The following is a 14059-nucleotide window of genomic DNA, read 5'->3' as shown; positions in this document are numbered from 1 at the left end:
GACTCCATCATCATCACATTACTAAACACTGCAGCTTGGTGTGCGTATTGCATTTAGTGGAACTATACATTACTGAACACTACAGCTTGGTCAGTGTATTGCATTTAGTGGAACTATACATTACTGAACACTACAGCTTGGTCAGTGTATTGCATTTAGTGGAACTATACATTACCGAACACTACAGCTTGGTGTGTGTGTATATTGCATTTAGTGGAACTGTACATGACTAAACACTGCATCTTGGTGTGTGTGTATTGTATTTAGTGGAACTGTACATTACTAAACACTGCAGCTTTGTGTGTGTATTACGTTTAGTGGAACTGCACATTACTGAACACTATAGCTTGGTCTGTGTATTGCATTTAGTGGAACTGTACAGCTCAGGTCATTAGATCTGCTACTGGTAACCTGTAATCCAGTACAACCTGTTCAGGGTCGGGTTGCCGGCGACTAAACCGGCACTCCCACCGCTCCCTTCCGGGACTGGTGAGGCGGGTGGCTAGACACCCTTATGGAGATCCATAAAAGGGCGTTGGCTCAGGAGAGCCACCGACGGCCATCTAGCTCCACTGTGCTGTGTGCATGCCACACGCAGTTGGTCCCCGGGGTGTGTCTACCCATGCATGCGAAGTCTGGATCCGGCAGAATCTGCGGAAGAAACCTATCGGTTCAACGGAGAGGAAGGCGGTTACAGCAACGCACTGTGGTGTGCAGAGAGCAAGATGAGACACCGAAAGGATATCTTGGTCATCCACTGCATCCGTGCTCATCCTCCAGTCGTCTCGACTTAGTCTTGCCACTGGAAATTGGTGGACCCGGACGAGAGAGTGAGGTTGACGTTGCGCAACTCCTCTTCACTTTAAACAAACTCATCGCGCAAGTCATCAGTCATCCAAAATGACCTTTCATCCTTCATCATTTCATCACCCCCAAGTCCTGTGGCGACAGGCGAGCGACGAAACGACAGGTGTGGGTACACTGGCAGTCGCAGTCACAGACCTGCACGCAGGCGGCTCAGGCCATAGGGTCGTTCTTCGTCGACAGGAGCAGCGATGGAGCTTGGCAGCCGTCTGAGCGTCTGAGCAGCCCTCTTTAGGAATGCACTGCTCACCTCCCTGGCATGAGGAAGGGGCTAGAAAAGGTGCCCTAAAAATTGCCTGCTCCATATCACCCTGGCCAGCATACCGCGGCTGGCGGGGACCCTACATCAGCGGTCGAAACAACAAGAAAGAAAAGAAAAAAAAAAAAAGAATTGTTCCTCTCACCATTGGTGCTTGGAACATAAGGACTCTCCTGGACAGAGATAACGTGGACAGACCCCAAAGGAGAACGGCACTAGTTGCATCCGAACTCGCCAGATACAACATTGACATCGCAGCCTTGAGTGAGACTCGGCTTGCAGGTGAAGGCGAGCTCTGTGAACGGGGATCTGGTTACACCTTCTTCTGGAGTGGACGAGGAAGCGAAGAGCGACGTGAGGCTGGCGTTGGTTTTGCAGTAAAAACAGCACTTGTCAGCAAGCTAGCTGGAATCCCAAAGGGAGTCAACGATAGGCTTATGACCATGAAACTCCCACTGGCATCTGGCCAGAAGCACCTCACCATTGTCAGTGCCTACGCCCCAACCATGACCAACCCGGATGAAGTGAAGGCGAAGTTCTACGAGGACCTTCACTCTGTCATTGCTGCTATCCCTAAAGCAGACAAGCTCATCATTCTTGGGGACTTCAATGCTAGAGTTTGCTCTGACTACATCTCCTGGGATGGAGTGATTGGAAAGCACGGTGTGGGCCACTGCAACCCAAATGGATTGCTTTTGCTTCAGACTTGTGCAGAGCACGAACTGCTGATAACCAACACAGTTTTCTGCCTCCCTACCCGTAACAGGACGTCATGGATGCACCCTCGCTCAAAGCATTGGCATCTCATCGATTATGTCATCGTCAGGAAAAGGGATAGGCAAGATGTACGTGTAACAAAGACCATGTGCGGCGCCGAGTGTTGGACAGACCATCGCCTTGTAGTCTCGAAGCTGAATATTCGAATCCAGCCCAAGAGACGCCCCCAAGGCCAGAAGGCTCCAAAACGGCTCAACATCGCTAAGCTGAAAAACATCACCATCAAACAGTCCTTTGTGGAGCTGCTGGAAGATCGTCTGGAATCCGCCTCTCTGGACAACCAGAACGTGGAGTCTGACTGGAGGACCCTGCGTGAGCTGATCTATAGTACAGCTTCAGAGACCCTGGGACCCATGTCCAGAAAGCACAAAGACTGGTTTGATGAAAACTGTGATGAAATCAAGCAGCTTCTGGATGAGAAACGCCGTCTGCATCAAACCTACCTGAGCAACCCAAAGTCCACATCAAAAAAGGATGTGTACGATGCCATCCGCAGGACTGTTCAGCAAAAGTTACGCCAGATGCAGGATAAGTGGCTGAGTGACAAAGCTGATGAGATCCAGGGATATGCTGACAGGCACGATATGAAGAGGTTCTATGATGCCTTAAAAGAAGTCTACGGCCCCACATCCTCAGGATCATCCCCCCTCCTCAGTGCAGATGGGAATACCTTGATCACCGAGAAGGAGAAAATTCTCGAACGCTGGGCTGAGCACTTCAACAGTGTCTTAAATCGCCCTTCCTCCATAAATGATGAAGCCATAGACCGTCTCCCACAAGTCCCCACCAACGAAGCACTGGACGATCCGCCAACACCTCTTGAGACCCAGAAAGCAATCCGTCTGCTATCCAGTGGCAAAGCACCTGGCTCAGACTCCATACCAGCAGAGGTCTACAAGGATGGAGGCACTGTGCTGACTGAGAAGCTCCATCAGCTGTACTCACTCATGTGGAAAGAAGAGACGATCCCCCAGGATTTCAAAGATGCATCTATCATTCACTTGTACAAGCGAAAGGGGAACCGGCAAGCCTGTGATAACCATCGGGGCATTTCCTTGCTGTCCATCGCAGGCAAGATACTTGCCAGGATCCTACTAAACCGCCTCACAGCACACCTTGACCAAGGTCATTTGCCTGAGAGCCAATGTGGATTCCGGAAAGAGCGCGGAACCACCGACATGGTGTTTGCTGCAAGGCAGCTGCAAGAGAAATGTCAGGAGCAAAATGCTGATCTGTTCTCCACCTATGTCGACCTCACTAAGGCCTTCGACACCGTGAGTAGAGAGGGACTGTGGAAGATCATGGCCAAGTACGGATGCCCTCGGAAATTTATTTCCTTGGTCAGCCAATTCCATGAAGGCATGCAGGCTCGAGTCCAGGACAAAGGCGAAACATCTGCTCCTTTTGCTGTCACAAATGGTGTCAAGCAAGGCTGTGTCCTGGCTCCAACGCTGTTCAGCCTCATGTTCTCTGCAATGCTTACTGATGCCATCAGAGATGGCGATGTTGGAATCGGCCTAAAGTACCGAACAGATGGTAAGTTGTTTAACCTCAGAACGCTTCAAGCAAAAACGAAGGTCATGACAGACATCATCAGAGGCTTTTTGTTTGCTGATGATTGTGCCCTCAACGCTGGATCTGAAGCTGACATGCAACTCAGCGTTGACAAGTTTGCCACTGCCAGCAGGAACTTCGGCCTTACCATCAGCACGAGGAAAACTGAAGTTCTCCATCAGCCAGCCCCAGGGAAACCCTACGTTGAGCCCAACATCACTGTCAACAGTCAGAGACTCAGTGCGGTGGAGCGGTTCACATACCTTGGCAGCACACTGTCACGAAATGCGACCATCGACGATGAAGTGAACGTCAGGATTGCAAGAGCAAGCGCAACTTTTGGTAGACTCAGTGCAAATGTCTGGAACAGAAGAGGCATTAGTCTTGAGACCAAGCTAAAGGTCTACAGAGCAGTAGTTCTCCCCACACTACTGTACGCCTGCGAAACTTGGACAGTGTACCAACGACATGCCAAGAAGCTGAACCACTTCCACACAACATGCCTCAGGAAGCTACTGAACATCAAGTGGCAAGACAAGACCCCAGACACAGAGGTGCTTGCAAAGTTGTGCGAGGCCAGCCGGACTGCTGCAGCTGTTCAGAAGAGGCAGGCCAGAAAGTCACGGGCAAACAAGCTCCCTGACAATGGTATGCCTGTCTTTGTCTGCTCCAACTGTCAGCGAACATTTCGTGCGCAGATTGGACTATTCAGCCATCTGCGCATTCACAGATAGATTCATGAGCATCCTCCCCCCCACCCCACCACCACCCTCGATGGACACACACCACCACATTACTGAACACTATATCTTGGTGTGTGTGTGTGTGTATTGTATTTAGTGGAACTGTACATTACTAAACACTGCATCTTGGTGTGTGTGTATTGTATTTAGTGGAACTGTACATTACTAAACACTGCAGCTTTGTGTGTGTATTATGTTTAGTGGAACTGCACATTACTGAACATTGCAGCTTGGTGTGTGTGTATTGTATTTAGTGGAACTGTACATAAATGAACACTGCACCTTGGTGTGTGTGTGTTGTATTTAGTGGAACTGTACATTACTGAACATTGCAGCTTGGTGTGTGTATTGTATTTAGTGGAACTGTACATTGCTGAACACTGCAGCTTGGTGTGTGTGTATTGTATTTAGTGGAACTGTACATTACTGAACACAGCAGATTCGTTTGTGTGTGTTGTATTTAGTGGAACTATACATTACTGAACACTGCAGCTTCGTGTGTGTGTATTGTATTTAGTGGAACTGTACATTACTGAACACTGCAGCTTGGTGTGTGTATTGTATTTAGTGGAACTGTACATTACTAAACACTACAGCTTGGTGTGTGTATTGCATTTAGTGGAACTGTACATTACTGAACACAGCAGATTCGTTTGTGTGTATTGTATTTAGTGGAACTGTACATTACTAAACACTACAGCTTGGTGTGTGTATTGCATTTAGTGGAACTGTACATTACTGAACATTGCAGCTTGGTGTGTGTATTGTATTTAGTGGAACTGTACATTACTGAACACTGCAGCTTGATGTGTGTATTGCATTTAGTGGAACTGTACATTACTGAACACTACAGCTTGGTGTGTGTATTGCATTTAGTGGAACTGTACATTACTGAACATTGCAGCTTGGTGTGTGTATTGTATTTAGTGGAACTGTACATTACTGAACACTGCAGCTTGATGTGTGTATTGCATTTAGTGGAACTGTACATTACTGAACACTGCAGCATGGTGTGTGTATTGCATTTAGTGGAACTGTACATTACTAAACACTACAGCTTGGTTTGTGTATTGCATTTAGTGGAACTGTACATTACTAAACACTACAGCTTGGTGTGTGTGTATTGTATTTAGTGGAACTGTACATTACTGAACACTGCAGCTTGGTGTGTGTGTGTATTGCATTTAGTGGAACTGTACATTACTGAACACAGCAGATTCGTTTGTGTGTGTTGTATTTACTGGAACTATACATTACTGAACATTGCAGCTTGGTGTGTGTGTGTGTGTTTGTGTGTGTGTGTGTGTGTGTGTGTGTGTGTGTGTGTGTGTGTGTTGTATTTAGTGGAACTGTACATCACTGAACACTACAGCTTGGTGTGTGTATTGTATTTAGTGGAACTGTACATAAATGAACACTGCACCTTGGTGTGTGTGTGTGTGTGTGTGTGTGTGTGTGTGTGTGTGTGTGTGTTGTATTTAGTGGAACTATACATTACTGAACATTGCAGCTTGGTGTGTGTATTGTATTTAGTGGAACTATACATTACTGAACATTGCAGCTTGGTGTGTGTATTGTATTTAGTGAAACTGTACATTACTGAACATTGCAGCTTGGTGTGTGTGTGTTGTTGTAACAGGGTGAAATTGTTCTCTTTGCCCCGCAGAGAGAGAGAGAGAGAGAGAGAGAGAGAGAGAGAGAGAGTGCATGTTTATGACCCGTGTTAGCTTTAGCATCATAACTTCACGTGCAAAATAATAATGATGTAGGGTGGATGTGCTGCATCTTGATATGTTTTTACGAAGTGAGTTCTCCTACCCTTTCCTTGTAGAACCAATACCATCAGTTCTCAGTTAGCTTTAAAAGAGAACAGGCAACAGCAGTGTGTGTGCGGGCCTCTGTCAACCTGATAGGGGTAATCATTCATTTATTTATTTATTTCCCGCCTTTCACGAGGACAGTCCCTTGCCCTTTAACCCCCCGCTCTCCTGTTCCCTTTACCCAAGTCCCGATATGTTCCCCGTCTTGTCCTGTGTAAAGCCTTGACGAAAACTGGTGCTGACGTGGTGAAAGAACCCTGCCCAACCGGCTACATTGTATTTAGTGGAACTGTACATTACTAAACACTACAGCTTGGTGTGTGTGTGTATTGCATTTAGTGGAACTGTACATTACTAAACACTGCAGCTTGGTGTGTGTATTGTATTTAGTGGAACTGTACATTACTGAACACTGCAGCATGGTGTGTGTATTGCATTTAGTGGAACTGTACATTACTAAACACTACAGCTTGGTGTGTGTGTATTGTATTTAGTGGAACTGTACATTACTGAACACTGCAGCATGGTGTGTGTATTGCATTTAGTGGAACTGTACATTACTAAACACTACAGCTTGGTGTGTGTATTGTATTTAGTGGAACTGTACATTACTAAACACTACAGCTTGGTGTGTGTGTATTGTATTTAGTGGAACTGTACATTACTAAACACTACAGCTTGGTGTGTGTGTATTGTATTTAGTGGAACTGTACATTACTAAACACTACAGCTTGGTGTGTGTGTATTGTATTTAGTGGAACTGTACATTACTAAACACTACAGCTTGGTGTGTGTGTATTGTATTTAGTGGAACTGTACATTACTAAACACTACAGCTTGGTGTGTGTGTATTGTATTTAGTGGAACTGTACATTACTGAACATTGCAGCTTGGTGTGTGTATTGTATTTAGTGGAACTGTACATTACTGAACATTGCAGCTTGGTGTGTGTATTGTATTTAGTGGAACTGTACGTTACTGAACACTGCAGCTTGGTGTGTGTGTGTGTGTGTGTGTGTGTGTGTGTGTGTGTATTGTATTTAGTGGAACTGTACATTACTGAACACTGCAGCTTGGTGTGTGTGTGTGTGTGTGTGTGTGTGTGTGTGTGTGTGTGTGTGTGTGTATTGTATTTAGTGGAACTGTACATTACTGAACACTGCAGCTTGGTGTGTGTGTGTGTGTGTGTGTGTGTGTGTGTGTTGTATTTAGTGGAAGTGTACATTACTGAACACTGCAGACCACGTGTGTGTATGCATTCAGTGAAAATGTCCATTGCTGAACAGTGCAGACTATATGATGTGTGGGTTACAGCTGTGTCCTGCGGAGATCCCGGAGCAGTGGCTGGAGGGTCTGTGGAGTGTCATAACGGCCACAGTTACCCAGCGTGGTGCAGTATCATGTGCAGTAAAGGATTCAGGAACACAGGGGCTCAATTCACTTCCTGCTCTGCTGACGCCGTCTGGACTCCGATAAACCAGTGTGAAGGTGAGAGAAATAAAAGGAGACAGTTGTGAATTTCAAGTGTCAGGGCAATAATGCCAGAGACAACTCTCACGATGCCTTTGTGTCTCATTGTAATGAAGGCTCTCTTTTTTTATAGCAAAATCAGTCAAAACACAGAAAATTAATCAAATCAAATGATTTGAGAACGTTACTTAAATGTCACAAAATACAGCAAAGTCAAGGGTCTTTCATTTCTATCATTTAACAGTCTTACTCACTAATGTACACTAAAACGGAGAAATGGACAGACAGGGGGAAAGAGGAGGATGCAAAAAATGAAGAGAAAGGCAAGAGAGAATCTACCACTACGTTCACGAAAATAGTGTTGTAGAAATTTGCATACCAAGTTAGGATTGCATTGACCGCTTTACAATATGTTTGACCTGGTGAAAACGGTATAAACAACCATATTTAAAAATCACAATCTGATCAATTTCAGATGCGTTACAAGCTTAAACAAACTGTTTGTTTGTTTTTTTGTTGCTGTGATTCAATTTATCAAAATTCAGACTCCTTTGTCTCCTTATTCTTCCTTGCCAATGTGAAGAGTTGTTCCGGCGCCTCACAGAACTCTTCACCAGATTCCTCCAGGTGTGAAGTTGTGTTGTCAAAGCCTGGGTCTCTACTAATGGTTTCCTGTCCATTCTGCAATTTTGTCTGTCCATTGTTTTTTTCTGACTGACCACTACAATCCATACCACGTCACTGTTCAGACTGACCACTACAATCCATACCACACGTCACTGTTCAGACTGACCACTACAATCCATGCCACACGTCACTCTTCAGACTGACCACTACAATCCATACCACATGTCACTGTTCAGACTGACCACTACAATCCATACCACACGTCACTCTTCAGACTGACCACTACAATCCATACCACGTCACTGTTCAGACTGACCACTACAATCCATACCACACGTCACTGTTCAGACTGACCACTACAATCCATGCCACACGTCACTCTTCAGACTGACCACTACAATCCATACCACGTCACTCTTCAGACTGACCAGTACAATCCATACCACGTCACTGTTCAGACTGACCACTACAATCCATGCCACACGTCACTCTTCAGACTGACCACTACAATCCATACCACATGTCACTGTTCAGACTAACCACTACAATCCATACCACGTCACTGTTCAGACTGACCACTACAATCCATACCACACGTCACTGTTCAGACTGACCACTACAATCCATGCCACACGTCACTCTTCAGACTGACCACTACAATCCATACCACGTCACTCTTCAGACTGACCAGTACAATCCATACCACGTCACTGTTCAGACTGACCACTACAATCCATGCCACACGTCACTCTTCAGACTGACCACTACAATCCATACCACATGTCACTGTTCAGACTGACCACTACAATCCATACCACGTCACTGTTCAGACTGACCACTACAATCCATACCACATGTCACTGTTCAGACTGACCACTACAATCCATACCACATGTCACTGTTCAGACTGACCACTACAATCCATACCACGTCACTGTTCAGACTGACCACTACAATCTATACCACACGTCACTGTTCAGACTGACCACTACAATCCATGCCACACGTCACTCTTCAGACTGACCACTACAATCCATACCACGTCACTCTTCAGACTGACCAGTACAATCCATACCACGTCACTCTTCAGACTGACCACTACAATCCATGCCACACGTCACTCTTCAGACTGACCACTACAATCCATACCACATGTCACTGTTCAGACTGACCAGTACAATCCATACCACATGTCACTCTTCAGACTGACCACTACAATCCATACCATGTCACTCTTCAGACTGACCACTACAATCCATACCACATGTCACTCTTCAGACTGACCACTACAATCCATACCACGTCACTGTTCAGACTGACCACTACAATCCATACCACATGTCACTGTTAATTCTGACCACTACAATCCATACCACATGTCACTCTTCAGACTGACCACTACAATCCATACCATGTCACTGTTCAGACTGACCACTACAATCCATACCACATGTCACTCTTCAGACTGACCACTACAATCCATACCACGTCACTCTTCAGACTGACCACTACAATCCATGCCACACGTCACTCTTCAGACTGACCACTACAATCCATACCACATGTCACTCTTCACACTGACCACTACAATCCATACCACATGTCACTCTTCAGACTGACCACTACAATCCATACCATGTCACTGTTCAGACTGACCACTACAATCCATACCACATGTCACTCTTCAGACTGACCACTACAATCCATACCACGTCACTCTTCAGACTGACCACTACAATCCATACCACGTCAATCTTCAGACTGACCACTACAATCCATACCACATGTCACTCTTCAGACTGACCACTACAATCCATACCACATGTCACTCTTCAGACTGACCACTACAATCCATACCACATGTCACTCTTCAGACTGACCACTACAATCCATGCCACACGTCACTCTTCAGACTGACCACTACAATCCATACCACGTCACTCTTCAGACTGACCAGTACAATCCATACCACGTCACTGTTCAGACTGACCACTACAATCCATGCCACACGTCACTCTTCAGACTGACCACTACAATCCATACCACATGTCACTGTTCAGACTGACCACTACAATCCATACCACGTCACTGTTCAGACTGACCACTACAATCCATACCACATGTCACTGTTCAGACTGACCACTACAATCCATACCACATGTCACTGTTCAGACTGACCACTACAATAGATACTACGTCACTGTTCAGACTGACCACTACAATCCATACCACACGTCACTGTTCAGACTGACCACTACAATCCATGCCACACGTCACTCTTCAGACTGACCACTACAATCCATACCACGTCACTCTTCAGACTGACCAGTACAATCCATACCACGTCACTCTTCAGACTGACCACTACAATCCATGCCACACGTCACTCTTCAGACTGACCACTACAATCCATACCACATGTCACTGTTCAGACTGACCAGTACAATCCATACCACATGTCACTCTTCAGACTGACCACTACAATCCATACCATGTCACTCTTCAGACTGACCACTACAATCCATACCACATGTCACTCTTCAGACTGACCACTACAATCCATACCACGTCACTGTTCAGACTGACCACTACAATCCATACCACATGTCACTGTTAATTCTGACCACTACAATCCATACCACATGTCACTCTTCAGACTGACCACTACAATCCATACCATGTCACTGTTCAGACTGACCACTACAATCCATACCACATGTCACTCTTCAGACTGACCACTACAATCCATACCACGTCACTCTTCAGACTGACCACTACAATCCATGCCACACGTCACTCTTCAGACTGACCACTACAATCCATACCACATGTCACTCTTCAGACTGACCACTACAATCCATACCACATGTCACTCTTCAGACTGACCACTACAATCCATACCATGTCACTGTTCAGACTGACCACTACAATCCATACCACATGTCACTCTTCAGACTGACCACTACAGTCCATACCACATGTCACTGTTCAGACTGACCACTACAATCCATACCACATGTCAATCTTCAGACTGACCACTACAATCCATACCACATGTCACTCTTCAGACTGACCACTACAATCCATACCACATGTCACTCTTCAGACTGACCACTACAATCCATACCACATGTCACTCTTCAGACTGACCACTACAATCCATACCACATGTCACTCTTCAGACTGACCACTACAATCCATACCACGTCAATCTTCAGACTGACCACTACAATCCATACCACATGTCACTCTTCAGACTGACCACTACAATCCATACCACATGTCACTCTTCAGACTGACCACTACAATCCATACCACATGTCACTCTTCAGACTGACCACTACAATCCATACCACGTCACTGTTCAGACTGATCACTACAATCCATACCACATGTCACTGTTCAGACTGACCACTACAATCCATACCACATGTCACTCTTCAGACTGACCACTACAATCCATACCACATGTCACTCTTCAGACTGACCACTACAATCCATACCACGTCACTGTTCAGACTGATCACTACAATCCATACCACGTCACTTTTCAGACTGACCACTACAATCCATACCACGTCACTGTTCAGACTGACCACTACAATCCATACCACGTCACTCTTCAGACTGACCACTACAATCCATACCACATGTCACTCTTCAGACTGACCACTACAATCCATACCACATGTCACTCTTCAGACTGACCACTACAATCCATACCACGTCAATCTTCAGACTGACCACTACAATCCATACCACATGTCACTGTTCAGACTGATCACTACAATCCATACCACATGTCACTCTTCAGACTGACCACTACAATCCATACCACATGTCACTCTTCAGACTGACCACTACAGTCCATACCTTATGTCACTGTTCAGACTGATCACTACAATCCATACCACATGTCACTCTTCAGACTGACCACTACAGTCCATACCACGTCACTCTTCAGACTGACCACTACAATCCATACCAAATGTCACTGTCCAGACTGACCACTACAATCCATACCAAATGTCACTCTTGACTGACCACTACAGTCCATACCACATGTCACTCTTCAGACTGACCACTACAATCCATACCACATGTCACTCTTCAGACTGACCACTACAGTCCATACCACATGTCACTCTTCAGACTGACCACTACAATCCATACCACATGTCACTGTTCAGACTGACCACTACAATCCATACCACATGTCACTCTTCAGACTGACCACTACAGTCCATACCACATGTCACTCTTCAGACTGACCACTACAATCCATACCACATGTCACTGTTCAGACTGACCACTACAATCCATACCACATGTCACTCTTCAGACTGACCACTACAGTCCATACCACATGTCACTCTTCAGACTGACCACTACAATCCATACCACATGTCACTCTTCAGACTGACCACTACAATCCATACCACGTCACTGTTCAGACTGATCACTACAATCCATACCACGTCACTTTTCAGACTGACCACTACAATCCATACCACATGTCACTGTTCAGACTGACCACTACAATCCATACCACATGTCACTGTTCAGACTGACCACTACAATCCATACCACATGTCACTCTTCAGACTGACCACTACAATCCATACCATGTCACTGTTCAGACTGACCACTACAATCCATACCACATGTCACTCTTCAGACTGACCACTACAATGCATACCACATGTCACTGTTCAGACTGACCACTACAATCCATACCACATGTCACTGTTCAGACTGACCACTACAATCCATACCACATGTCACTCTTCAGACTGACCACTACAATCCATACCATGTCACTGTTCAGACTGACCACTACAATCCATACCACATGTCACTCTTCAGACTGACCACTACAATGCATACCACATGTCACTCTTCAGACTGACCACTACAATCCATACCACGTCACTGTTCAGACTGACCACTACAATCCATACCACATGTCACTGTTCAGACTGACCACTACAATCCATACCACATGTCACTCTTCAGACTGACCACTACAATCCATACCACATGTCACTGTTCAGACTGACCACTACAATCCATACCACATGTCACTCTTCAGACTGATCACTACAATCCATACCACATGTCACTCTTCAGACTGACCACTACAATCCATACCACATGTCACTGTTCAGACTGACCACTACAATCCATACCACATGTCACTGTTCAGACTGACCACTACAGTCCATACCACGTCACTCTTCAGACTGACCACTACAATCCATACCACATGTCACTCTTCAGACTGACCACTACAATCCATACCACATGTCACTGTTCAGACTGACCACTACAATCCATACCACATGTCACTGTTCAGACTGATCACTACAATCCATACCACATGTCACTGTTCAGACTGACCACTACAATCCATAGCATGTCACTCTTCAGACTGACCACTACAATCCATACCACATGTCACTCTTCAGACTGACCACTACAGTCCATACCTTATGTCACTGTTCAGACTGACCACTACAATCCATACCACATGTCACTCTTCAGACTGACCACTACAGTCCATACCTTATGTCACTGTTCAGACTGACCACTACAATCCATACCACATGTCACTGTTCAGACTGACCACTACAATCCATACCACGTCACTGTTCAGACTGACCACTACAATCCATAGCATGTCACTCTTCAGACTGACCACTACAATCCATACCACATGTCACTCTTCAGACTGACCACTACAATCCATACCACATGTCACTCTTCAGACTGACCACTACAGTCCATACCACATGTCACTGTTCAGACTGACCACTACAATCCATACCACATGTCACTCTTCAGACTGACCACTACAATCCATAGCATGTCACTCTTCAGACTGACCACTACAGTCCATACCTCATGTCACTGTTCAGACTGACCACTACAATCCATACCACATG

At 45.6% G+C, this 14059-nt stretch overlaps 1 protein-coding gene across 1 annotated transcript in view; it reads left to right on the top strand.

Moving 5' to 3' along the window:
- LOC143301165 (uncharacterized) overlaps positions 1 to 14059 on the top strand; it is a 192097-nt gene that overhangs the window by 58248 nt on the left and 119790 nt on the right. The window contains exon 8 of the mRNA XM_076615254.1: positions 7332 to 7505. Within this exon, the coding sequence (XP_076471369.1) occupies positions 7332 to 7505 (174 nt within the window). The remainder of the gene's footprint in view (positions 1 to 7331; positions 7506 to 14059) is intronic.

This window comes from Babylonia areolata, chromosome 27 (assembly GCF_041734735.1).
Source record: "Babylonia areolata isolate BAREFJ2019XMU chromosome 27, ASM4173473v1, whole genome shotgun sequence".
Taxonomy (NCBI): Eukaryota; Metazoa; Mollusca; class Gastropoda; order Neogastropoda; family Buccinidae; genus Babylonia; species Babylonia areolata.
This window is presented reverse-complemented; position numbering and strand designations above follow the sequence as displayed.